Below are 25,308 nucleotides of genomic sequence, written 5' to 3'. Positions count from 1 at the left end.
TGCAGGAAGGATGCAGAAGGCTATCATCAAGGCTGGGATGGCAAACTTTGGAAACAACCAAATCAGTTCTAGTTAATACTCCTGTCCTCTTTTTGACCTTTACAGGAGGCACTGGATATTTCTACCCAAAGGACAATAAATCTACACTATAAACTCACTCAAAACCACCCTGGATACTTGAGTCAGAGGCTATTTGAGAGACTCGTGGGTGGCTAAGCGGCTTTGCCAAACAAACACTACAAAATGCCACAACTGTGCTGTTTTGATGCAGGAATATTTTTAAAAAGTCTTTATGTAAAGCAGAGTTTACTCTGACTGGTCTAAAAAGGGAGAATAGAATTAGCTCAACTCCATGGATCACTTCTACCTATTTAAAGCTATGTGGAAATTAGCAGTTCCCACAAAAGGATCCCTTTTGCACAAGCTACATTTTTTATGAAATCTTTCTTGCTTTTATTCATAAGATAAAACAAAAAAAAGGGGGGGAAATAACTAAAGGAATAAAATAAAGCAGTACAATAACCCTTTTAGCTCTTACTATTAAGCCCAGAACATTTTGAAAAGGGCAAAACAATTATATGGATGCAAGCACATTCTCTGTAATAAACCCCATCAGGAACTTTCAATTTCTCCCCCCATACATATGCAAAAAATGAAGCAGAAAAAAGACCCTTTAAAAATAAGATGAATCTTCTCATAGTTGAAGAGCATATGGCAGGCACATACTTATTTAATTCTACATAGAGCATCCAGAATTTCTTTTTTTTAGTCCAGACTTTTGTGTTCAAACTTGGCAACTTTAAAATGTGTGAATTTCTGTTCCTAAAATTCCCCAGCAAATCCATACATGTTAAAATTGCCAAGTTTAGAAAACATTGGACTAATCCCAGTAGATTTCCATACTTTATGCACTTCAACTTTTTTTTGGTTTGATTGCTTTTTAACAAGACAAAGATTTGATACAATTTTATCTAATGCTGTATCAGTCAGTCAACCTACTGCAAATGTCATGCCTTGTACTTGTGTCATGATACACAAAGGACAAACTTAATACATGCATAGATATAACATGTCATTATTTTGACACCATTCAGGTTTTATCCAGAATTTTTGACATGTGGACACCAAAAGGTTCACTATTATTTTTCTAAAACAAAAATCTATGCCCCTAGGACCTACTTTGACCCAGTCATGTATAATGCATTTTTCATACATAGTCATTCACAAAAATAAACTGCAAAAAATACATTGTGGTAGACATATGCTTGACCTGTTTTACATTTGTGCCCTCTTGGCTAGTTAAGGCTGACTGGGAGGAGTCATTTCTTGGATGACCTCTGGTCAGAGTAGGATAGTAGTAGTTCATCCATCCTTACTCTTCTTGACATATCAGCAACCTTTCATACCATCAATCTTGGTGATCCAATGGTTTGGAGTGAAATATCATCAATATATCAATACCCAGCTTTATAGCTCCACCATGGGCTTGAATGATGTTGTGGATGTTCTGTCCAGATAGGATGCAATGACTTTGGATCTTTAGGCATTCTGATGATAAGGTTCTTCTACCTCTGATCCTGAATGGGATAGCACTGTCCCAGATGGACAAGGTGCACAATTTGGGGGTCCTCCTGGACTCATGGCTTCTGCTAGAAGAGAAGGTGGCAGCGATGACTAGGAGGGCCTTTGCATACCTCCAGGTTGTGCATCAGTTGCACCCATTCCTAATTTTGCTCACAATTATTCAGGGCCTCCTGACGCCTTTTTCTGTATTAGAGTAACACAGTCTACATTGGACTGCCCTGAAAACTTTTGGAAGTTTCAAATTGGTGCAAATGTAGCTGCACTGGGTTATAAATTTGACACATGTAAAACCACTACTTTGCGAGCTGCATTACTTGCCACCATGTTCCTGGGTGCAATTCAGAATGCTGGTTAAAGCTTCTGATAGCTTGGAAGCAGATTACCCAAGAAACCATCTTCTCCCAGTTTTCTACCTGTCCAATTTAGTCCATCAGATTGGGCAAATTACAAATCCCATCAGCTAAGAGATGTCACCTGCAGGGACTAGGAGATAAGCCAGGGTGGCACAGCATGTAGAGTGCTGTACTGCAGGCCACTGAAGCTGACTGTAGATTTGTAGGTCAGCGGTTCAAATCTCATTACCGGCTCAAGATTGAGTCAGCCTTCCATCCTTCTGAGGTGGGTAAAATGAGGACCCGGATTGTGGGGGCAATATGCTGGCTCTGTTAAAAAGTGCTATTGCTAACATGTTGTAAGCCACCCTGAGTCTAAGGAGAAGGGCGGCATTAAAAAATTGAATGAATTAATGAATAAATAAACAAACAAACAAACAAACAAACAAACAAACAAACTTTCTTTGCTGAACTCCCTCTGGAACTTCTCTTTTCAGAAATAAGAGTAACTCTGACCCTAATGAAGTCCCAGTTTTGAGCTCAGATCAAGTATTTTAAGGGTCCTGTTTATTTGGATATATCAACATTTATGGCAGTAGTTATACTCAGCAACCATATATAAATATATGATGATATATCCAATTCTGAATTGTTCTAATTGTTTTATTGTTCATTTTTATGTTATATTACACTCACCAGTTGAGATGGGTAACTATAGAAATTAAATAAATAAAAAGTATGTATTATCCCTACAGCATAGCATCTGTCACAAGCTAGATTTATTTTACTGGCATTAATACATTAGCATGTAGTTCGTTGATTATTCTGGTTATAAATGGCTAACATATTCTAACTATGGTTATATCTGAATAGAATTTTGTTATTTAAACTGGCTATTTTTAATTATTTGTAAAATATCTTTGTATGTCCAATTATCTCTACAACTTCTTTTTTAAAGGGCTGCCCATTCTTCTTGTGCTCTTCAATTAAAACTTTTGTTTACAGGCTAAAAATAAACATTTTACATGGCCTTGCATATTCTCATTTGACATTTAGAAATATTAAAATGAAAAGCAGAGAGACGTCCATATTGTAGATCAGTTTTGAATAAGAACAAATTTTTTGTTAGTGATGCTTTTCCTCTTATTTCCAAAATCCACCAACATTCCTATCCTATCATGTCTGACAGATTAACTCTAGTAATTAGTTTAAAAACCCAGTTTTCCTGAAAGTTGGCCCATACAGACTCAGAGGATCATGATGATCAAAATTATAGAGATTATGTTGCTTAAGAAATTCAGCTCAATCTCCTATTCCCCCTGCCAAATAAGTAAAGACCAGCTGTATTTTTGGTGTCCAGATTAAATCTCAATTCCCACACATATCATGAGATTCAGTATATCTCATGAATCAAGATACTTCAGCAGGATGTCCACCAGAGTATCCTGCCTATTAGAGTTTATGTTGTAACCAATGAAAGCAAATTTAAAATGTGACTAAAAGGTAAACTATAAAGATGAAGAATGCTCTAAGCAGCTTTCATATAAGGAATTTGGAAGTAGCGTTTTTTCGTTTCCATGTCCAGTTTCTCTTCTTGCACAATAGGATCTCAAATATTGCATTGGGTATCTCTTTGGGGAAAAATAAAATATTTTCTTTATGGGTGGCCCTTGGTTATAGGCTGATGTGAGGTGAATGTATCTGTGTGAGAGTGTTCCGGGACTGGGATATTCCTTCAGAAGATTAAAAAAGTTTTGAAATGCAACACCAGGAGAAAGCTATGAAAAATGTTACATTTCATGGTATGTGAATTATTTTTCCATGATATTATCCCACATAACCAGAGAGAAAGGGATACGTGCAGCTAATGCAACAGTATGGGTGGGAAGAATTTATAGGCTATACCTGCAACCAACAGCTTTTAGTTGTCTGCAGACTTATACAACTTTTCCCATCTTAGAACTGCAAGTGAATCCCACAGGAGACAAACTAAGCAGAAAGGTTTTGCTATTGAGTTACATAAATTAAGTTTAAGTTTAAGTTTAATCAGATTTGTATGCCGCCCCTCTCCGCAGACTCGGGGCGGCTCAAGAATTGCACCTATTTTAAAGGGAAAACTGAATGGTATGCATTGAGAGACGCATTCCACTAGATGCCAAACACTTGAAAGGGTTTTAATACCTTTTCTAAAATAACACATTGCTGTTGTGGGTAAATGAGGGTACATGGTGTACTTGTTACTTCAGGCCCTTCAGCAAATGAGCTCCTAAGAATGTAATTCTTACCAATTAAGAGTTGTTAAAATGTCACTGGAGTAATACATAAAGAAAACAATTTTCTTATCTGTTGCTACATTAAACTGAGTCTTGTGTCTAGTTTGGCCAGTGATCATTTCTATGCCAGCTAGAGTTTTGGGGTCTTTCAGCAGTTTCCCATCTTTATTGTATAGTTGTTAAGAAATAAAATTATAACATACTGCATGCCAATTATATACATTGATATAGGTGTTCCCCTCCATTCTTGTTATGGGGGGGAGGAACAAATCTGTTAGAATTAGCAGCTTTCAAATTAGCATTCTCTAAATATGGACTTTTAGTCAAATGCTTAGAAGATATGATGGTTGGTAATTCAACACATCTGGAAATTACCAGATACAAAAAATGGCCAGTTTGAGTCACTGTGGGCTTGGATAGAGTACTGACCTCTTGCTGAGCAAGTCTCTTCTGTGAGGTAGTCACCATGGAGGTGCCACTAAGAGGGACTGAATGTCCATGAAACTCCGAGGCCAGAATGGTTGTCACCATAGTCCCCAGTGATCTGGCTGCGAATCTAGCCGCTGTCAATGAAGCGTCTGTCATATTTGGGCTGCTGTTGACATCTTGTCGAGCTCAGCCCACCATTGTTGAAGACTTTTCCTGCCACTGTTGTTGCCATATCAAGGATGATCTGCTGCCCAGATGGCCCAGGTGGTAGATTGATGTGTGTGTCGCAAGGTATGCTCGGCTCAGTGGTCTTCCAGCTCTACAGATTCCGCTGGGTCCCCTGGTAGCTGCATGCAGAGCAACAACCAACCGGGGCATCAACCAATAGAAGTTGGAGAATCTTCAAAAAGTGACATTGTATAGCCACTTCTCCACTACAGATAGATTGGGTCCTGATCCAATGGTAGGCCATTGATGGGCAATGAGATCCACAAACATTTTGGGGGAAGGAATTACTTCCAGTGGTGTGGGTTGGTCTAGAAATAGTGAATTTGTCATGTCATGAGGCTGGTGGACTCTGCAGTCAACGGGGGCAGGGCCAAACCCTCTGCGATTTGGGCCTTGTAAAGCAGTGGGTGGAACAGATGAATTGAAAATAGGCCAACATAAGCCGGTTGCTCCAGTTGCACTTCTTCATCTTCAGAAAGTTCCAAGTTTGTTGTGGCTTCCTCTGGAGTCCTCAGAAGTGGTTCTTCATCCTCTTCATCATCCTCCACATCCTCCCCCTCCTTCCCCTCCAGAAGTGTTGCTGTCCCTCGTAGGGATGCAACAATTGCTGGGTCTATTTGTGATTGCAATTGCCCTTTGCGGTGACTGACGGCAGCTTGGTACCAGTTCTCCTGTTGCCGGACTTGTTCAATACCCAGTGTGATACCTTGCTGGATGACTTCTGCCAGAGCCCTCATGTCCTCAGGAAGGATGGGGTTCCCCTCTTGAACTGCCCTTGGGGCTGTTGCTGTAGGTGCCTTTCTCTTAGGGGTTTGTTTCACTCCTGGTTTTGTTGTTGTCACCTCTGTTAAGGGTATGAAATCTGTCCCAGGACCCCACAACTGGGAATCTGAGTTAGGGTCTATAATTTCTAAACCAGCATAGTCTGTTATTTCTGATTGAGTGAGGAAAGCTGTGTTTTTATGCTTGGCTGCTGCTTTTCTACAAATTTTGTCTAGAACTTCGTGACATTGTTTTTCAGCCACCTTCATTGCCCTGGTGTCTTTTGATGGATGCTTTTTGGAAGAGGACTTATGGGCCTGATCTGTTGTGGTAGAATCTTGAGTTTCTTGTGAGCTCCTAGGTCTTTCCATCTCCCCACTGGGAGCAGTAGGGCTTGCTAGCTCCATTAAAGCACAATTAGTTATAATGGCTATCTAGGCAATAGAATACTCAGAAATAAATGACTGTACTTGGGTGTTTCTTGCCGTTCCCCAGGGGCTTCGCAACTTGAACTCTTATTTTGTTGGTGGGCTTTGTCTTATGTGCTGTGCCCTAGGAGCATGACCTTTTCCTCCTTATTCATTGGTGTCGCGCCCCAGGGGTGTGGCACGCTTTCAGCCTGGGAGCGTGAAATTCCACTGGGGTGACTGGCAGCTGTAATGAGCCCAATATAAACTCTGCCCCTTCTGGAGAATTTTCCCTCTAAATCAGTCTTGCTCCACTGGTCTGGATGTAATTTATTGGAATATAAACCGCCCCCTACCCCCACCGTTAATTATAAAATTACTGTCACTGAAGACCGCCAGCTTTCTGATATAGACCCCAAAGGTAGAAAAATATGGTTGTCTGAACTTTGTGGCTGAACCGGGGTGGTGGTGGTGTAGGAAGGCGGCAGGAAGCCGGAAGCCGGTTATGGAGATAACTGTGGCTACACAAGTATTTATTTATTTTATTTTTGCTTTTAGTGTTCACTAGCTACAATTCAAACTGAGCCAAGGATGTCTCAGGCTGCCAAACTGACTCAGAAAGCAAAAGGGAAGCCTCAGTAATTAGGCCCGACAGTTTGCATGTTGTTCCTGTTGTTGCCTGGCTAACCAATGGAAAATCTATAAAGCAGGACAGCCATTTGTTTGCATGGTATGATGACTGGCATTTGAAAACAAACACTTTCCTTTTTAGTGAACTTACCTATAACTTTTTTTAAACTTGTGAAACATCTTTTTTTCAGGTGTGTATCACACCCCTTACTTCTCTAAAGGTACCATAGAAATGATCTATCCCCCTTGTGATTGCCTAAAGCATGTAACTTTTTACAGCATAGACACTTTCTTTCTTTCTTTCTTTCTTTCTTTCTTTCTTTCTTTCTTTCTTTCTTTATTGCGGGGGAGGCCATTTTAATGTCTCTTTTCCACTTCTAACGTAAACAGTTAAAATAAAGTTATCAAAATGTAAGAAAGAAAATTATAGGAAAGTGAAAATATCTAATATCGAGAAATAATTAGAGATTTGCCAAGTAAAGGCAGAAGGCTGACCTTGTCTGGACTCCCAAGCAAAGCAAGGCTTGGTTATGACTTGAATGGGAATTTCAGGGCTAGAGTGGGAAGTAGGAAAAACTAGGAAAAAGAACCTCCTGAAAGGAGGCAATGAGCAAACCACATTTATGCTTCTGCGTAAAGTCATGTACATTCACATAAGGCGTTAAGCCTAATTCATGGGTTCATTAGTTACTTTCTATATTAAGAGGGAAGGAAGGAGACAGAGAAAACAGATCAGATCATACATGATATTTATACCATCTTCTTCAGCTTCCAAAATGCATATTATGGCCTTCTGAATATCTTGTACACTGATCCAAAATCATCAGATAAAAGGTCAGACAAACCACCATGTGCAACCTACAGTCTGTGAAAAGCATTCCACCTCCCCCGTTGAATTTTTTTTAAAAAAAAAATAGTGTCTTTGCCTACAAATATTTTAAGGTTGGGGGTGTGGAAATTCAGTACAGTGATACCTCTATTTAAGAACTTAATTTGTTCCATGACCAGGTTCTTAAGTAGAAAGTAAGTAGAAGCAATGTAAAAGCAAATAATGCATGCAAACCCATTAAGAAAGAAATAAAAGCTCTGCATTTGGGTGGGAGGAGGAGGAAGAAGAGGAGGAGGAGGAGGACAGTCGCTGCCGAAGGAAGTAGTGAGAGGAATAAAAAAAATCCAAATCTTTAAGGCTTAAGAAAAAAAAGAGGAACTCTGAGGCGGCGAGGAGGAGCACGTGCCTCCCATGCACCTGGCGCGAAGCTGCCTCCCATACACTGCACCAGAGAGAGAAACCCAGGTGGGAGAGACAGGGGAACCTCACGCTCCTTTGACCGAAAGATGGCTGCTGCTGCTGCTACCTGCTTCCTCTTCCTTCCCATGCTGAAGAGCTCCCCTCTTCTCTCGCTCGCTCACTTTGTAACTGGTGCCTTTCCTTCACTGTGGTAACTCCTCAGTTTGGCTGAAGCCCCCTTTTCCCTTTCCGTGCCCAGACGCTCTGGGAGGCAACCTCACGCCGTGTGTGGGGGAGGCAGCACGAGTGAGTCTCCACAGTGGTTTATTCCCTCTCCAAGCATCCAGAGAAAGGAAAACACTCAGTTCACTCTGGGCTGCCCAGAGTGAAGTGAGTGTTTCTTTTCTCTGGATGCTGGCAGAGCTTTATTCCCTCTCAAAGGACCAAGAGAAAGGAAAACGCTTTATTCGCTCTGGACGGCCAAAGCCTCCTTAAGCACCACCAAAAGGCTCCTCTGTCAGCCCAGAAAAAGCTCAAGATGGCCGGGATTAAAGGGGAAACTGGCGAGGTCTTCGTGCTGCTCTCAAATTTCCTGGGAAATTTTTCCGGGCTCGGGTTATTAAGTAGAAAATGGTTCTTACGGAGAGGCAAAAAAAATCTTGAACACCCGGTTCTTATCTAGAAAAGTTCTTAAGTAGAGGCATTCTTAAGAAGAGGTACCACTGTACTTTGTAAAGGTTGTCAGCAGTGACTTCAACCCCAAGTTGAACCAAGCACTATAGAAAGCTTAAAAATGTGAAGAGTTGAAACAATTTGATATGAAGAAATAAGCCGAAATATCCACCAACTGAGAGAAATGGGTCAATTACAGAAAGCGCTTGGTTATAGGTATTGCAACTCAGGGTGGTGAAATAGTTTCCTGAATCGAAAGGTGAAATTCCTTTCCAGTATTGCATGTTTAAATGAAATAAATGCAACAGGTGCCAAACTTAACAATATTATATTCTTGATAAATTAGCATGCCTTTCACCCTTCTCTACTCATGCCACAGAGGTGAATGAGAGTGGATGCTGAACAATGTAAATATAGACGTTGCTTGTTTAGATCCACACTTTCAGCATAAGGGTTTTTGCTCCTTCAATTTTATGAGTTACAAAGAAAGAAAAACAGGATTCTTTCTCAACACTTGCACAATGAAACAGAAGTGCTATCTTCTTGTTCCATTTATCAGCATGGAATACCAGGCTCTAAACTGTCACCCATGTTGAAGACATTAATTGCAGGAAAGTACAAAGCCAGTTTTTTTCATAAGAGAGGCAGAAAAAAAGTTTGACAAAGAATGCAGTTTGATGTTTTTCCCTGTTGACTATGCTACAGTGTATACTTATGAATGCAAATAATTTTAGCTTACAAAATTCAATAAGAGAGATACTGCTGCCACAGATCTGCATGGTCCACTCCTTAATCAATTCTCTGCTATAGCAGCCTTTCCAAATGTGGTGCTTCCTAAAATCTTGGTCTGTAGCTCCCATCCTCCCCCCACAGCCCCATGAGATTTAGATTTAGAAATGCTACCTCCAAAGAAATGACAAATATTCCAAGAAAAGGGGGATCTGGAGGAAAAAATTGGCATTTCGACATCTTCCTCAAATGTCTCTCTAACCGTTCCTTAAGAAACTGCAAAATCGCTCACTGAAGTCTTGTAGTTGCAATAGTCCTTTTTGAAGATTCTAATATTGTATTTATTTTCTGTACTTTTTAAGAAGGAGCAATACAAAACATACAAGCAACCAATGATAATAACTTATTTTATAAGCCTGGCAATTTTATTTTATTATTTTTGTTCCTGACCTGCAAAATTTAAGGAAACTGAAACTTTTTGTGATTTGTATCTCCCAACATGGGGGGAAACTCTACTCAGTTTTTTGTTTGGGATGGCTTTATTTAAAATGTTTTCAGATTCCCTCTTAAGGTAGATATTTTTTCAAAGGAAATAATGCTAAAACAGAAGCAGAATAAAAGCAGGTGACAATAATTTAAAAGCCATTCTAGCTCTTAAAGAAGAAAAAACCCAACACCACAAAGCCAGTTATGTCAAAAGGATGCATGGAGATTAAGTAGATCCAGAGAAGTCACTAAAAACTGTAATGGCCGCATTTAAAATACCTAAAAAAAATGTTAAACAAAACCCTGCCACTTAATTATTGTAATTATGCAATTACTGTATATTTATCTATTGAAAAACCACCTATGGAACATTTTTAGAACCCTTGCAACGTGACAAAGTCTAAAGATTTGATACATACAGGAGGGTGCCATTGGACACATTGGACAGTGATGGAATAAGGAAAAACACTAGTTAATGCAGATACAGCTAAGGAAAATTTAAGTCTGCTTCATTCAAGATAAAGACAATATCATGGTTATAGTGCAAAAAGATAAACCACATGATTGCTAGGTACAAGAATGACATGGCAATAAACCTAATCAGGGGCAGGTTCCTATTAACGTTTCCTATTGGTGCGCATTGTGATGTTGCACATGGATGCACCCCCAGCGCAATTTTGCTTCCGCGCATATGCAGAATGATTTTACTTCTGTGCATGCTCAGAGAGCCAAAAAAAATCGCTGAAAATTAGGGGGGGCGGGAGATGGCATGCACAGACCGGCAAAGACAGTACTGGAGCAATTGCACCAAAATTGTGTAATCAGGGGCCACTACTAGAGCGGCATACCAGATCGCACTGGTAGGAACCCACCTCTACCAAATCTGCCCTTGCTGGATATTAAGCATATTCATCCTGACTCTAGTGTGCTTCCAGGTGCAATTCAATGTTCTGGATGTCACCTTTAAAGATTTTCTTGCTTGGAAATAGTCTAGCTGAGGGGCTCTTTCCCCAGTTGTTTCTATTCAGAAAGGATGGATGTACTCTGGGTCCTGCTGGACACTGAAGACTTCATTTCTTCATGAATTTGAGTCACCATCCTTTAAAATTGCCTGGGCCTGTGACCATCATCTCATTGGAAACAATAAGTTGCTCTGGTATACCATAATAAGATCTTTGCCAAAACTTGATGAATATATGTAAATACAACTTATGTAATAGTAAATAAGCACCATTAGATTTGTACTGCAGGCAGGTCACAAAATGTCCAACATTTTATTTTAATGGGTTTTTTTTCTGTGTGAGTTTAATTGTTTGTACAGTGGTACCTCATCTTACGAACGTCTCTTCTAACGAACTTTTCGAGATACGAACCCGATGTTTAAGATTTTTTTGCCTCTTCTTCCGAACTATGTTCACCTTACAAACCCAAGCCGCTGCTGCTGGGATGAAGGAGTTTCTTTTTTTCCCCTTTTTTGAAGAAAGAAAAGGGAGGGGTGGCTTGGAGGGGGAAAGACTTTGCATTAACAAAAGTAGGAGAACAGTGTGCTTGCAGAGGCACTGAAAGGGTGTCTTTTGAAGAAAGAAAAGGGAGGGGCAGCTTGGAGGGGGAAAGAGTTTGCAGAGAACAGCATGCTTGCAGAGGCACTGAAAGGGTGTCTTTTGAAGAAAGAAAAGGGAGGGGCGGCTTGGAGGGGGAAAGAGTTTGCAGAGAACAGCGTGCTTGCAGAGGCACTGAAAGGGTGTCTTTTGAAGAAAGAAAAGGGAGGGGCAGCTTGGAGGGGGAAAGACTTTGCATTAACAAAAATAGGAGAACAGCATGCTTGCAGACGCACTGAAAGGGTGTCTTTTGAAGAAAGAAAAGGGAGGGGCGCCCCCCTTGCCTTTCTTCCTTCCCACTCACCCTTTAGCCTAGCCTTGCTTCTTCTACCCTCCCCCTTTAGCTGTTCCTCCCTGCCCTCTGTTCGCCTCCCTTCTAAAGTTTGGGATTTTCATGAAGGATTTGCACGCATTATTTGCTTTTACATTGATTCTTATGGGAAACATTGTTTCGTCTTACGAACTTTTCACCTTACGAACCTCCTCCTGGAACCAAATAAGTTTGTATCATGAGGTACCACTGTATTTTGTGTGTTTAAATAAAGTTTACTTTTATATAAAAAAGGAAACAATAAGTTGCTCAATTTACTTGAGCTTTAGTTGAACAGTTTTTATTTCATTCTCCCTTAATCATAAACATCTAAACAGGTAGTTCCCCCACACATACACACACACCCATTTCTTCCCTGCAAAACTCCAGCTAAGCAGAGGAAGACAGGGCAACCTGAATTGAATTCTAGAGCTCTTCTTGCAGCAGTAAGCTGTTGAATTGCAATAGGTAGCATTTTCTATTGCAATTCAACAGGTCATTGCTGCACAGAGAAAGATCCTAAATCTCCACCAGCATCATCAGTACTGCAGCAGAGCTTCTTATGAATATGGAAAAAAATGAATGACCGGTTTACATATTAGTAGGGCACTCCAGTGAACAGACTGAGCCAAGAACAAGTAATGTGAATATAGATTAATATGTAAAGAACAAGACAATATCTTTTTATATGCTGACCAGAGGTACTGCAAGTGGGACAGCCTATAAATTTGATTTACAAACAAGTAAACTAAGAAATATGCAGCATTATAAATAGTTGCCTCTCCAATGATTTCTGTACTAGGAAAAGCCTCACCATCTCAATTTTTGCATATATTATTCCTACTACATGCACAGAAGCAATGAGAAAATTGAAAACTTCCAAGATCTTTTAGAAATAGGATTTTACATTTCCAAAGATCAGAACCTACAGTGGGGAAAAAAGTATTTACTCAAACACCAATTGTGCAAGTTCTCCCACTTAAAAAGATGAGAGAGGCCTGTAATTGACATCATAGCTAGACCTCAATTATAAGAGACAACGTGAGAAAACACATCCAGAAAATTACAGTTTGATTTTTAACCAATTTATTTGCAAATTATGGTGGAAAATAAGTATTTAGTCAATAACAAATGTTCATCTCAATACTTAGATATATATATTTCCCCCACCAGCTACAAAAGGTGAGAGTGGGAAGCACCATTTTGTGGTGGTTCTCCTTTCTCTAGTTGGTGTTGGTAGGTTGGTTATCACCTTTAAATCCCTACATGGCACAGGATAACCCTACATGGTTATTTGCAGGACTTCATTTCTGCTTGTCCCTTATCTGGATCAGATAAAATAGGCACTTCTCTTTCCTGGAATTCTGCCACTTTGTGGGACTTTGGAAGCATGCCTTTTCCTTGGTTGCTCCTATCCTGTGAAACATCTTCCCAAGATATTCAGAAGTCCCTCAATTTTAGCCTTTTGGAAGGCCATAAAGACCTGGCTGTTTACCAAAACATTAAGCTGGGCAGGGCAGAGCAAGATGGGACAGGATGAATTGAATGAGCATAATTGGAGCATGCTACAAGATATCCTAAGGGGATGATGGGAAGCACAAGGTTTTGGTGTGAGCATTTTACCATTTTATTCTTTTATAATTACTGTACTGGTTTTGTAGTTGTTATGAGTTTCTCAGAGTTGTTAAAAATGGGCAGCCAAATAAATCTTTTAAATAAATAAATAAGACACATCATCTGAAAAATTGCCTTGACCATGAACTCATTATTCCAGGCATCCTTTGACTTTATGCTACTACTTTCAATGGTGTTGCTTCAACAGAGAAACTAATCAGTAATCCTTTGATATACAAGTGGGACATCATCCTAAATTCCTCAGATAAGTCTTAATGAAGAATGTCTGGCAAGGCAATCTGAAACTATGATGAGTGCAACATTTGAACTGATAATTATAATAAATGTATTTATTTATTTTTCAGCCATCTCGTTTCTCAGGCAACTCTTGGGTGGTTATTCTGACCCAAATCATGAAACAGACTCCTTGTCCTAAAATACCTTTTTTATTTGGATAATTTCTAGCATTCACATCCAGCAAAGTCCCAGCAAACAGTCTTTCAAGGATGAATTGCAACCACAGACATGATCAATCCTTGGATAGTTGCCAGGCTGATAGTTTCCATATGCCAGGCTGTACAAGGAAATACTTGGCAAGGAATCTCCCAAATAAGCAAATCTTCCCACTAATAATCCTTCAAACACCACTCCCATTTTGCTCCTATTTATTTCCAATGGAAGGGGCCATTCAGTATCCACTTGTGCCTTTACTCCCGAGTTGACCTCTGTTCTTTAATTGTTCCCTTCTCCTGAGAGCTCTATGCATGCACACATCGAAAACAGGCTCTAACTTTTCTTCAGTCCCACTTATTTCAGATTCCAAAGGTAGCTAATAACTGTTGGATAGACCTGTCCCATCTCTGCCTCCGATGCAAAGCATTCATCAGAGCCTTCCCCAAACTCCAGGATTGGCCTATGTTCCTCCCCAATTTCCTCACTGTCAGAGTCTGCCATCAGCTCTGCTGGCCAGCCACAACAGTTGCAAATAATTGACCACTTAAACTGAAAAATGAATTTCAGTGGTAAAAATGTACCAAAATCAAAGAGAATGTTCTAGACAAGATGATACTGCTAGGTGATATTGTTTTTTTTAAATGAATGCAAAAGTTGTATGGGTTTTTTTTCTGATGTAAAAATGGATGCCAATAAATAAATAAATAAACATATATAAATACTACTATAGTGTCTGATTATTCAGGAAATAATCAAATCTTTGACACTTACTGAACAAAATATTTCAGCAGATGGCAACATCTAGCAGATTTTAAGGGACTGTAAGAGCTGTAGCTAGATATCTTGAAAGAATTCAACTTTATTGAGACTTTTCTTTAAACACTGAGCACATAGTATAATATGAATATTTGAATGAGATTTAGTTTATATTACATATACTGCTTTAACAAATTTTATCTGGGGACTTTTTTTCACTTTACATACCCTTAAATTTAGATATTGTTATGTTAAATTCTTTCACCATCTTTGAGAGCCATCATTTCTAAAAAGGATGGCCACACAATCAAACACTCCATTTGTACCAAAAAAGAGAAACAAATAGCATTATTTAAGAGGAAAAATGGTGACTTATGCTAGATAAATGTAAAGCAGGTACTAATCATAGACTCTGCTACATGGTTAGTAATTCAAGCAGGCATATATCTGAAAAGTTATTAATAATTCTAGAGCTAGCTTGCTGTAGTAAAGACACAAAAGATTTAAAAAGCTAGAAAATGGAACACCAATCTAGTCCTGACATAGTCTCAAAGCCTGGAAGATTTGGGGCTAGTCATTCTCTTTTAGCACTGAGTAGGAGGCAACACAATAAACCAATTCTGAAAAATCTTGCCAAGAAAACTGCAGAGCCTAATCCAAGCAGTCACCAGAATACTGACTGCTTGGAGTACATGCATTCATGCACTCACCCACATCATTCTACTAAGCTCCTGAGCAAACCTTGCCAATGAAGGAAAGATGTAGTTTGGGTAACTATAGTGACATATTTCCTGCACCTTGCAGTGATATTATTCAGGTGGTATTAATATTTACAGTACACAATTCCACTGTATGAATTTACAAGTTAGGGTCAGGGTTAAATTTTTAAAAAAATAAATTAAAGGTTTTTTTTAAAGATATTCATTTCCTTTTTTGCCACTGCAAACACAAACAAGGCTTTAAAAGGTTTGATTTGTCTCACATAGCAATAAATAAAATTAAAAATTAGCATTTTATGTGAAAAGCAGATAAGACAATCAAAGATACGGTCCTTAGTTTTTCAGAAAAAAACTGAGTGACCAGGTCTACTGCACAAAGGCTTACAGGGAAGAAACCAAAAGAAATTTCAAAGTTTCAAAACTAAACTGCATACATGGGTATAGCCATTGGACAGTTTCTCTTCAAAAACTAGAAGCAAGCTTCTGCAATTGAGGACATCTAAAGGGTTAATCATGCCATTTATTTGCAATGCATAAAATATTTCTTTACAGATCCATGGATGAAATAGAAATCTTCAAGTAGGAATATCTGACGATATTACCTGCTGTAAGTTAGGAACATAATTTGTATTCAGAATAAGAATAACGAGGCCTATAACAAAGAAGGTACGAATGGACTGCCTTAGCATGTATTTGCCTAGATGTAGAAAATATGTTGCTCAGCTTTATCTCCCAAACCAATAGGGAAAGATGTTCAGCAACATATGGAACCACATAAGTTTCCCATTCTTTGGTATGTAAGATTTCTCAGTGAGTGTACTGCAAGGAGGCACAAGAGCAAAAAGAAGGAGTTGTAAGAACATGGGATTGCATATGGTTCCCCTTTTTCTTGTCTTAATCCATTCTATCCCCAGAGGTATCCAAAATAAAAATGCAAATGTTTCCTGGTTGTCTCTTGGGACATATCCTGCACATTTGCAAAATGTTGAATTCTCCCTTGTGTAGGCTTTCTGTTACTAAGATCAAAACATTCCTTCATCTTTCTCAGCTGTGCAAACAATATTACCTCTTCCCCTCCCAATTTGGAGGGCTCGCTATATATAAATAGGTTGGAGGGTTCATTTAATATACCCTAAATATGTTTTATTTGAAATTAAAAGGGGCCCACTACACCAATGACTTCAAAATCCATAGCCCTGCATACATTTAAGCTGCACAAAAATGAATGTAATGAAATGCTGATTTTAAACTTTCAGATTTAGCATATAAAACCACTACATTTTTACACAGATGTGTCCAGGTACTGTACTTGCATACTTATCTTGTACTATTAGGGGATAAGAGAGTATCATTTTTATTCACTCCAGGAGAAGCACTGATTACTGCTGCTTTCAAGTGAACATTGCAGCTGAACTGGGAACATTACAGAATATCCCAACCTCACCAAACAAAAGATTGACTATGGAATAAATAATTTTAGAATATGTAGAAACACAAACTTGCCAGTTGTCTGCAACTCATTAAATCAGGCTGTCTGAATGAGTTGGAAACTGATTCTGTGTTTGTAGGCCTGCATATTCTGAACCACTGAGTCGAAAGCATTAGACAGCATATCACCTATTTTTGTACCTGTGTGGGCCTGCAATTAAAAACATAGACAGACCAAAATAATCCACCAATTCAATGTGCTCATGCTGACATTCACTACTATAAAACCAAGGGTTTAAAAAGAGATGTTGCCCTTCACAATGGGACTCAGTTAATGGGTACATTAAAAAATGTTGTTCCAGCAGCTTTTAACACAAAGAACTTGCCCCAATTCTGGTCACCTTCCAGAAACTTCTCAAATTGAGCTTTTCTGCAGGGAATTTGAGGGCTGATGCCAGATGCTTTATGATTGTCTATTTTTATTGCTGGTTTTATTTTCTCATTTTCATTGTTACTGTCATTTTTCTTTTGTACTGTGAAGAAATGAGTCTATATATAATTGCAACAGGATATAGTAATGTGGTATAAAAACAAACAAAAATAGGCTATAGAAACTTGAGTTTTGCCCTACTGGATCATTGTTAAATACTAAATTATCATCTTACACAGCAGCTTTCTCCATTGCTGCATCCTTGTGATGTATTAGATCAGCTGTTCTCAGAATAAGCAGCCAACAAGATCAATGTCCATATTGTAGTAGCACTATTGAACTGAAGTCCAATACAAGCTGGGGGAGGCTATTAAACATGAACGTTACTTGGCTGCAAGATGATACAGTTATCTCATGAGAATTATCACAATTCCAGAACACTTTATACTAAGAGTTGTCTGAATTCTCCTATATATGAGGATTCATGTCCAAGCTTTTTGAACTCCTTTCTTGGATTTATCATATTATTTATCATAATTCTAGTTCAGTTCAGTAAGTGGGCAAAAGACATGGGGAAATTAAAATAGAAGCAAAAGGTGGACCACCACTATTTTGCCTTCAATTTTACCTTTCATAGTCCAGCTGTTTTTAATATCCAATATTAAGTGGGTTTTTAATGTCTAGTATCATATTAAAGAGATTCTAGGCTAGTCACCTGAGATAAAAGTTCTAATACATTTCAGCTCCTATAATTTAAATCTAAAGTCACATGATCCCTTATAATTGCTCTGATTGCCTAGGGTAGAACCTATCAGATGTCCCCAGATGTTGTTAAAATGTACTAAAAGTAACCAAAGATGTAGCAGTTTCCTTTATTCTTGCTCGCATGACTTGGAGTTTCAGTAACAGTAAAAATGATAAGCACAGGATACATTCAAAATAATTAATTCATTTCCAAATATTTTCACAGGCTGTGTTTTAAAATGTATGTAAAGAAAGTTTCTGCATCTTCAAAGGAAGGAAACCTTATGGTTTCATTCCAGTGTACTGTTGCAATTCAGTATTTCTTTTGAACTGAGAACAAACTAGCATAGATCAAGCTACTTATAATTCACCTCCCTGAATATTGTCCCAGAGGGATTATTTTAAAAAAAACAGTTGCAAAAAAATGTTAATCTACACTTGGTGATTGGAATAGAGGAGAATTGTCACTTTTTCTTTTTATCATAAAAAGTCTATTTATCCAATGTGGGAGATTAGAAGTATTTATTTCCCTTCCTCTTGGGGTTGTGTAATTGAGAAGACAGCTTTTCTAATTAAAAAAAAGAACATGTGTTCCTCCAACTCCTCCCGCCCAATGGTGGTAACTTCGGCTGCAACTACTCTGAATAAATGAAAAATAAAAAGCATTTACCAAAGCAAAAATTCAGGGATCCAAATAACTCAGTCATATCAAATTTGTAAAAAGAGATTCTGATGCACCTTGAGAGGAAACTGAAAGAATACTCTTAATTGAGAAATACTGAAACATTATTGCCAACAATATCCAAGAACTGAGTGGGGAGGTGGCCTAGAAACATTGTACAAAAACTGACACTGGGTTGAATATATTGCTGTTGGGGGAATAACCACCTACAGCCAATGAATTATCTGTGGACAGCAAATTAAAAAGGATTCAGATTGGAGTACTTAAATATGAGCCAGCAATATGCAGCAGCACATTGTTACTTGGAATTGCTTAAATATGAGCCAGCAATATGCAGCAGCAGCCAAAAAAGCTAATACAATCCTTGGTTACATAAACAGAGGCACAGAATCAAAATCAAATGATGTATTATCGCTTTACAAAGCCTTAGTAAGACCACATCTGGAATCCTGCATCTAGTTTTGGTCACCACATTACAAAAAATATGTTGAGACTTTGGACAAAATGCAAAAAAGAGTAATAAAGATGAGCAAAGGCCTGGAAACAAAAACATATGAAGAACTGTTGCAGGATTTGGGTTTGGTCAGCCTAGAGAAAAGAAGGACTAAGGGGGGACATGATATCAGTATTCCAGCATTTGAGAGTTGTCACAAAAAAGAGGTCAATTTATTTTTCAAAGCACTAGAGGGTAGGACAAGAAACAATGGATGGAAGGTAAGCAAGAAGAGAAGCAACCTGGGATTAAGGGAAAACTTCCTAACAGTGAGAATTATTGACCAGTAACAACTTGCCTTCCAAAGTTGTAGGTGCTTCATCACTGGAGGTTTTAAAGAAGAGACTAGACAGTCACTTGCGTTCAGATTAAGATCTCCTGCTTGAACAGGCATTGGACTAGAAGACATCAAAGGTCCCTTCCAAAAAGTTACAACATTCAAAGTTTGTTGGCCAAAACCACATGTCTACTTAATTCAGTGGTCCACAATGCCCTTTCAAATACTCTTAGTAAAAACATGACAGGGTCTTATTGAAAATAAGCCATGTTCTTGATTGGGAAGCAAAATGAGACCACCCAAACAAGACAAAAATCAAAGGACTTTCTAGCTACATGAATGATGAATTTTCAAAATAAAAGGCAACTAAATGGCCTGACAAGGACCTATAATCAAAACAACAGAGGCTCATGACAGAATAAGGGAATCCATGATTTGCAACAACAGATATTAACAAACTATATACAGGGATTTAAACAAAGATTTAATCAAACGGTCAAAGGACAACCTGGAAGAAAACTCATGTATTTCAAAATTTCCCTTTATGCAGGCCCAGTTTTATAATTATTACACATGCCTATACAGTAATACATCTTATCTATTTATTCAAAAGTCCTAATTTCTGCAGTGGAATTTACCTTTAAATAAGAATAAATAAGCAGCCTTAGTAACTCTAATGTTTAATCATGTGTATAACACCACTGCCTATGGAGTATCTCTGCCTATAAACATCTATTCATAGATTAAAAACCATTGTTTGGCATAACATAAGGTAATATGTAGGCTGGGTTTATATACAGGTATTATAATATCGGTTCATTGTTGCATATTCCAAATGTTATTAAAGAAATATCCAATTTTGTGGCTAGATTAAGGAAGCAGGACAGAGTCAATATTCTACACAGAGGTATTAAGAATCAACTATTACTAGATTAACCACTCACTTCGTGCAGAATGGTTTATTTGATGGACAAACTAAGCACAAACAAGGAGCACCCATTTTCTTAATAGACATCTGACAATCAATTTAGTACAGAACAGGAAGAAACAATGCAAATTATATATTCATTCAGAAATGGAGCTAAGTATTATTGAGTCAGGGTTGTGTAAAAGTCAGGCAAGAAGTTGGGGAAATAGAGTATACATTCAAGCAGCACAAAGTTGGCAGTGAAAGAAGTGGGGATATATTGTGAAATCCTATTGTGTAAACTACTTCCAGGATTAGCAGGTCAAAGGGAATATTGGAGCAGGGGGGAAAAGAGACCAAAGAGATGCATTTTAAAAGAAAGCCACGCCCATAAAAAAAATCTCACCATTTGCGGATGATGCTGAGCAACGAAATGGAGACACAGAAACGGTGCAGTTCAGCCAAAGGTCTGCCCTGTGTCCGTTCCCAACGAGCCATTGCTGAAAAAAAAAAGAGTGGTTTATCAGGGATGAACAGTTTGGAAAGGGGTGGAATTTAAATGTTATCTTAGTTAAGTTAGTCAAGATCACTTAAGGAATGAAAGCAATTAAAAGGCCATCTGAAGATCCATGCATCAACAAAGGCTTCTTTCCAACAGTGAGTGTAGAAATACATATCCCTCTTTACATTGGCTAAGAGGAGAAAGACTTTAATTTGTGCTTTGATTCCTTTGACTGTTACAAAGAGCCTTCCAAAGAAAGGCAAAAAAACTAAATAAAAATCTCATTCTTTTAAAATCTTTGCCAAATGTCATGGAAGGAAATGTTATTTAGTTCAACCTTCTTTTTCCAATGACAGAGCACAGAGAATGGTTCTGGAGCAGAATAACAATAAAACACATGGCAGCTAGTACCATCAGCTATCTTGGAGAACTGGCAATCTGAAGTGTAGAAAATATACAGTTCCTCCAGATGTTGGCTCAACAACTACCACATCAGCCATGGAAACTGGAATTGCTGGAACTTGTCATTCAGTAACATTTAGAAGGCCAATAGTTCCCATTCCTTTAAAAAAAATATTGTGGCTCTTAGCCACTTTCAATAGTCTGGAAATTTTTCTGCAGTTACTCAGTAAGAGGAAATTTTTCCTCAACCATTCCCAGTGCAGAGATCGACTCACATTTAATAGGCCTTTATGCTTAAATTTTTGGTTTCTATTTTATTTAGCTAACAGATTTCCCCGAAAGGCTAATACACTGCTCAAAAAAATAAAGGGAACACTTAACGCAATATAACTCCAAGTAAATCAAAATTCTGTGAAATCAAACTGTCCGCTTAGGAAGCAACACTGATTGACAATCCATTTCATTTTGTTGTCAGCACATTCAACTATGTACAGAACAAAGTATTCAATGAGAATATTTCATTCATTCAGATCTAGGATGTGTTATTTGAGTGTTCCCTTTATTTTTTTGAGCAGCATATATTCTCTGATACATATAAATACTATAGTTAGTATAACAAAAGCGATGAGAATACTGGTATGTTTGCATTATAATTTCACATTAAATTTTAAAAGAATACATAGATAGGTTTAAAACTATTTTAATAGATGGAGCTGATATATTTCATAAGGAAGCAATGAATTAATTGCACAATGGAGCACTAGATGCAGGAAATAAAAACAGGCAGGATAGTCTACTTACACTGACAATTGTAGAAACGAAGAGAAGAACAAGCACCGAGATATGGAGCACAATGATTCCCAACAACAAAAGGAGCATTTTGGCAAAAGTTTTCAGTATATCTGGAAAGGGGGAAAAACCTTTTAAGCAGAGGTTAGGCAAACCTAAATTTAATAAATGAACAGCAGAGGGTGCCTCTGAGACAGAATATAGCAATGTTTTAAGGCTTGGCTTATGATCACTTAAAGAAATTCACCAAATGTGTTTTTGTTTTATGCAGAATGATGCTATGAATATGCGTGAAAGTGGGAGTGTTTCCAACATCTTAACTAGGAACTTTAAGTATAAGACATAATTTGGTATGTCTGAATGTGACTGTTTGGAGAAGTAAAGACTATGATTTGAAATCATTCCAATTTTAGGAACTTTTACTGCAACCACATAGTAACTAACAGTTGAAGAAACTGCAAAAAAAAAAGAAAAAAGATTGCCACATTCTCTACCAAACAATCCATAACATATATGTCTTGAATAACATTCCTTCCCTGAATCTGATTCATTTTTCTTTCCTCCAGATTTGGAAAAGTTATGGTGATGCCTGGGGCACTGAATCTAAATGCCCATAGCATTCCTCAAAGTTTCCCTCCAGCAACTTGAATGGTTAAACCTTTGAAAAGTAGGAAAACAGTGCCATGCTTGGACTGGACCTCAGAGACTGGCTGAGGTAGTTTGGGAGGCGGAGAATGGAAACAGTTATACCACAAAGTCACCATTCTCTTTTGAATCATTGGCATCTGCAAAACCGGTAAACCGCCAATCCCTCAAGTTCACAGTCCAGCTACAGATAATAAAATAAACCGTGGGGAAGAAAATTTTTCAACCTTATATTGGACAAAATACAATGAGAGAAGAAAAAACCTTGAAAGTTTTTTTTTAAAAAACCACTGAGTGGGGTGTTGTCAAGGCAGCAAGAAAATTGGGGAGGGGGGGGGGCTTGAGAAATTGGCAAATTTAATCTGGGTGGGAAAAACCTCTTCATGTATTTATTACAAACTAGGGGGGAAAGGAAACCGTCATCACACCACCATAAACACACACACACCACTTCAGTCTACCAATGGACGGCAGGGAGGAACTAAATTCCAGGCAGCGGGAAATGGGGGTGGGCGGGTGGAATGATTTACGTGCTAAAATATCTCGACCCGTTTCTAATTATATCAGGGCCGGAATGATTTAGAAGGGGCTACTTTTCAAACGGGAATCGAAGCTTTCTATTAAGATCTGAAAACTCCCGAGAACCAAACTTGTCTGCCGCGGTCCGATCTAACTGGAGAGGGTCTCTCTCTCCTGCCCCTGCCAATGAATGCGCCGCTTAGCCCGTTTAAGATGCAGGGAGGGAGGGAGAAATAATAATAGCTGACGTGGATTTGCCATATTCGTACCATAAAAGTGCCAGGAGTCTTCGGAACAAGGAGGGCGATTTACAACAGACACCACCACCACCACCCATTGAGTTTGCGTGACAATTCCCCGTCCCGCCAGAATGATTGAGTTGGAAATGAAGCGGCCTACTTACTCCACTCTGCCATTCGTTTTAATTTCTGTTGGGGTTTTTTTACCCCCTGCCGCTCGCTCCCTACAACCGAGTCCGAGAAAGCGGCTGCCCGCGTTTTTCTCGCCGTAGACGAGGGGCGGGAACTCAAAAAAACCCGTGTCACCCTTCAAGAGGAACAACGCCCCAATCGCGGCGGGGCGCCTAGCGGGCTGTGCAATGTGTAGCACACCAACGGCCAAGCAAACCGGCAGGGCTGGCAGTGCCTCAGCTATAAATACCTTCCCCGAGGAGAAGGGGGATGAGATACCGGGGTCATCTTTACTACAGCGCCTACAACCGAGTGGAAGAGAACGACCTTTCCCGCAAAACTTGTCTTATCCTCGCAACTCCCAACAAAATTCCTTTTTTATGTCCCGCGCCTCATCGGGGCAGGAGCCACTTTGCTAGGTAGTCCCGGCAAACTCCCTTTTTTTTCCAGGTGAATCGCCCTGAAAGCGATTCTCCCTCGCCCTCCTTCATCCTTTGCATTCCCTTATCCTCGCCGCCGAGAGAAATCTGGAGGGAATCCTAAGAACCGAAGGGTGCGCCAAGACGCTTCTCTGAGCTTGGTGGGGTGTTATTTCGGAGCACAGAGGTGGCAAGCATGGTAGAGAGGGCACCCCATACCGCGTTTACCAGCAGCTTCAGTAGCCTGTAGTGAGCTTACTTCACACGCACGCAGAGCGCTAAATGGGGCACAGTACTCCCTTAACAACTCCAGAGAGAAACCTTAAGGTTACTTCCCGCGTCCCACAGGTGATAGCCGTCGGTCGCGTATTGTCAACGATGCCTCCCACCACCTCCGAAGCTTTCAAACTGCTCTCTTCCCCTCCCATGTTTTGGGCTTCCCCTGGCCCAGAACCTGGAGGTCTGCGAGCGGGGCGCCTCCCTCGCAAACTCCCCTACTAAATTTTCCGCCTGCGACTAATTTCCTCACGCAGAGCTTTTTTTTTCTTTTTTCGAAACCTTTCGAAACAGCGCTGGTACCGTATTAGAAACGGGGCGGGACTAACCCATTGATAACTGTCCAGCGAGTTTTTGTGCTGCCCCCCCCCATCCCAAATAAACGAAGCGGTCGACCCTTGCGCTACTGATCTCAATTTAAAAGAAACTAAAAACAATCCCGTGGGATGCCCCCGAAAAACCTCGGAAACCCCCCCCCCCCCCAAGGTCTCCCGAGAGGCGAACCTATAGAAAAGTTTACCCAAGACTGGAGTGAAGATAATAATAACTCTCGTCCTCTCCGCGGGTTGACTTACCAAGGCTGAAAAACCGCGCGCTTCCTTTTTAGCAGTATTCCCTAAAAACAAAGAGTACCCGGTGGTTTAAACTCCAGGAACCGAGTTCCGCCTAGCCAAAGCTGTCGCAAACCACTCCGGTGTATATCAGCGAATGGGACAAGCCCCGGCTGTTTGCAATCCCTTTACTACTAGCGCGGATCTCGTGCTTTACTCGGGTTTATTCGGCCCCCGTTCCAACGCCCAGATATGTCATGGTGGCCTGAGAGAGAACACCCTGAACTATTTAAAGGGGCAGCGCCTCTCTCTCTTTATCCCCCAGCAAGGAACACAGCAAGCACGCATAACTTAACCGGCGCAGGGTGGGGTGGGGGGAACGAAGCATTACTCCGCGAGGGTGTGGCTTTTTTGGACCCCCCCCCCAAAGGCACGTGAACCACCAAAAGCGACAAAGGGGTCAGTTAGTTCGTAATATCCCTGGCAGCTGTCACTTCAATAACAGCGCAGGGAGCAAGACCATGTAGTGCACTATCTATGAGGATTCAGTAGGATGATGGAAACTCTAAAGTTGGTTTCAGTCCTCTTTTCAAAGACAGCATTAAAAAGTTAAAGATACCCTCT

The 25,308-nt window shown here is 39.5% G+C and overlaps 1 protein-coding gene across 2 annotated transcripts in view; it reads right to left on the bottom strand.

Annotated features, from left to right (window-relative positions):
* PMP22 (peripheral myelin protein 22) overlaps positions 1-25,010 on the bottom strand; it is a 31,748-nt gene extending 6,738 nt beyond the window's left edge. The window contains exons 1-3 of one of the 2 annotated variants that reach the window (XM_070739737.1): positions 24,709-25,010; positions 21,877-21,977; positions 20,578-20,671 (exon numbers count right to left, since the gene is read on the bottom strand). In XM_070739737.1, coding sequence (XP_070595838.1) covers positions 20,578-20,671; positions 21,877-21,954 — 172 coding nt within the window. In that variant the 5' untranslated portion in view covers positions 21,955-21,977; positions 24,709-25,010. Of the gene's footprint in view, positions 1-20,577; positions 20,672-21,876; positions 21,978-23,431; positions 23,537-24,708 lie in introns of those variants that run through there. The other variant, XM_070739738.1, reaches the window with a different exon arrangement.
* Positions 25,011-25,308: the final 298 nt, after the last annotated feature.

Source organism: Erythrolamprus reginae, chromosome 2 (genome assembly GCF_031021105.1).
Source record: "Erythrolamprus reginae isolate rEryReg1 chromosome 2, rEryReg1.hap1, whole genome shotgun sequence".
NCBI lineage: Eukaryota > Metazoa > Chordata > Lepidosauria > Squamata > Dipsadidae > Erythrolamprus > Erythrolamprus reginae.
The sequence above is the reverse complement of the archived record's forward strand: the minus strand, read 5'-3'. Positions and strand labels throughout refer to the sequence as shown.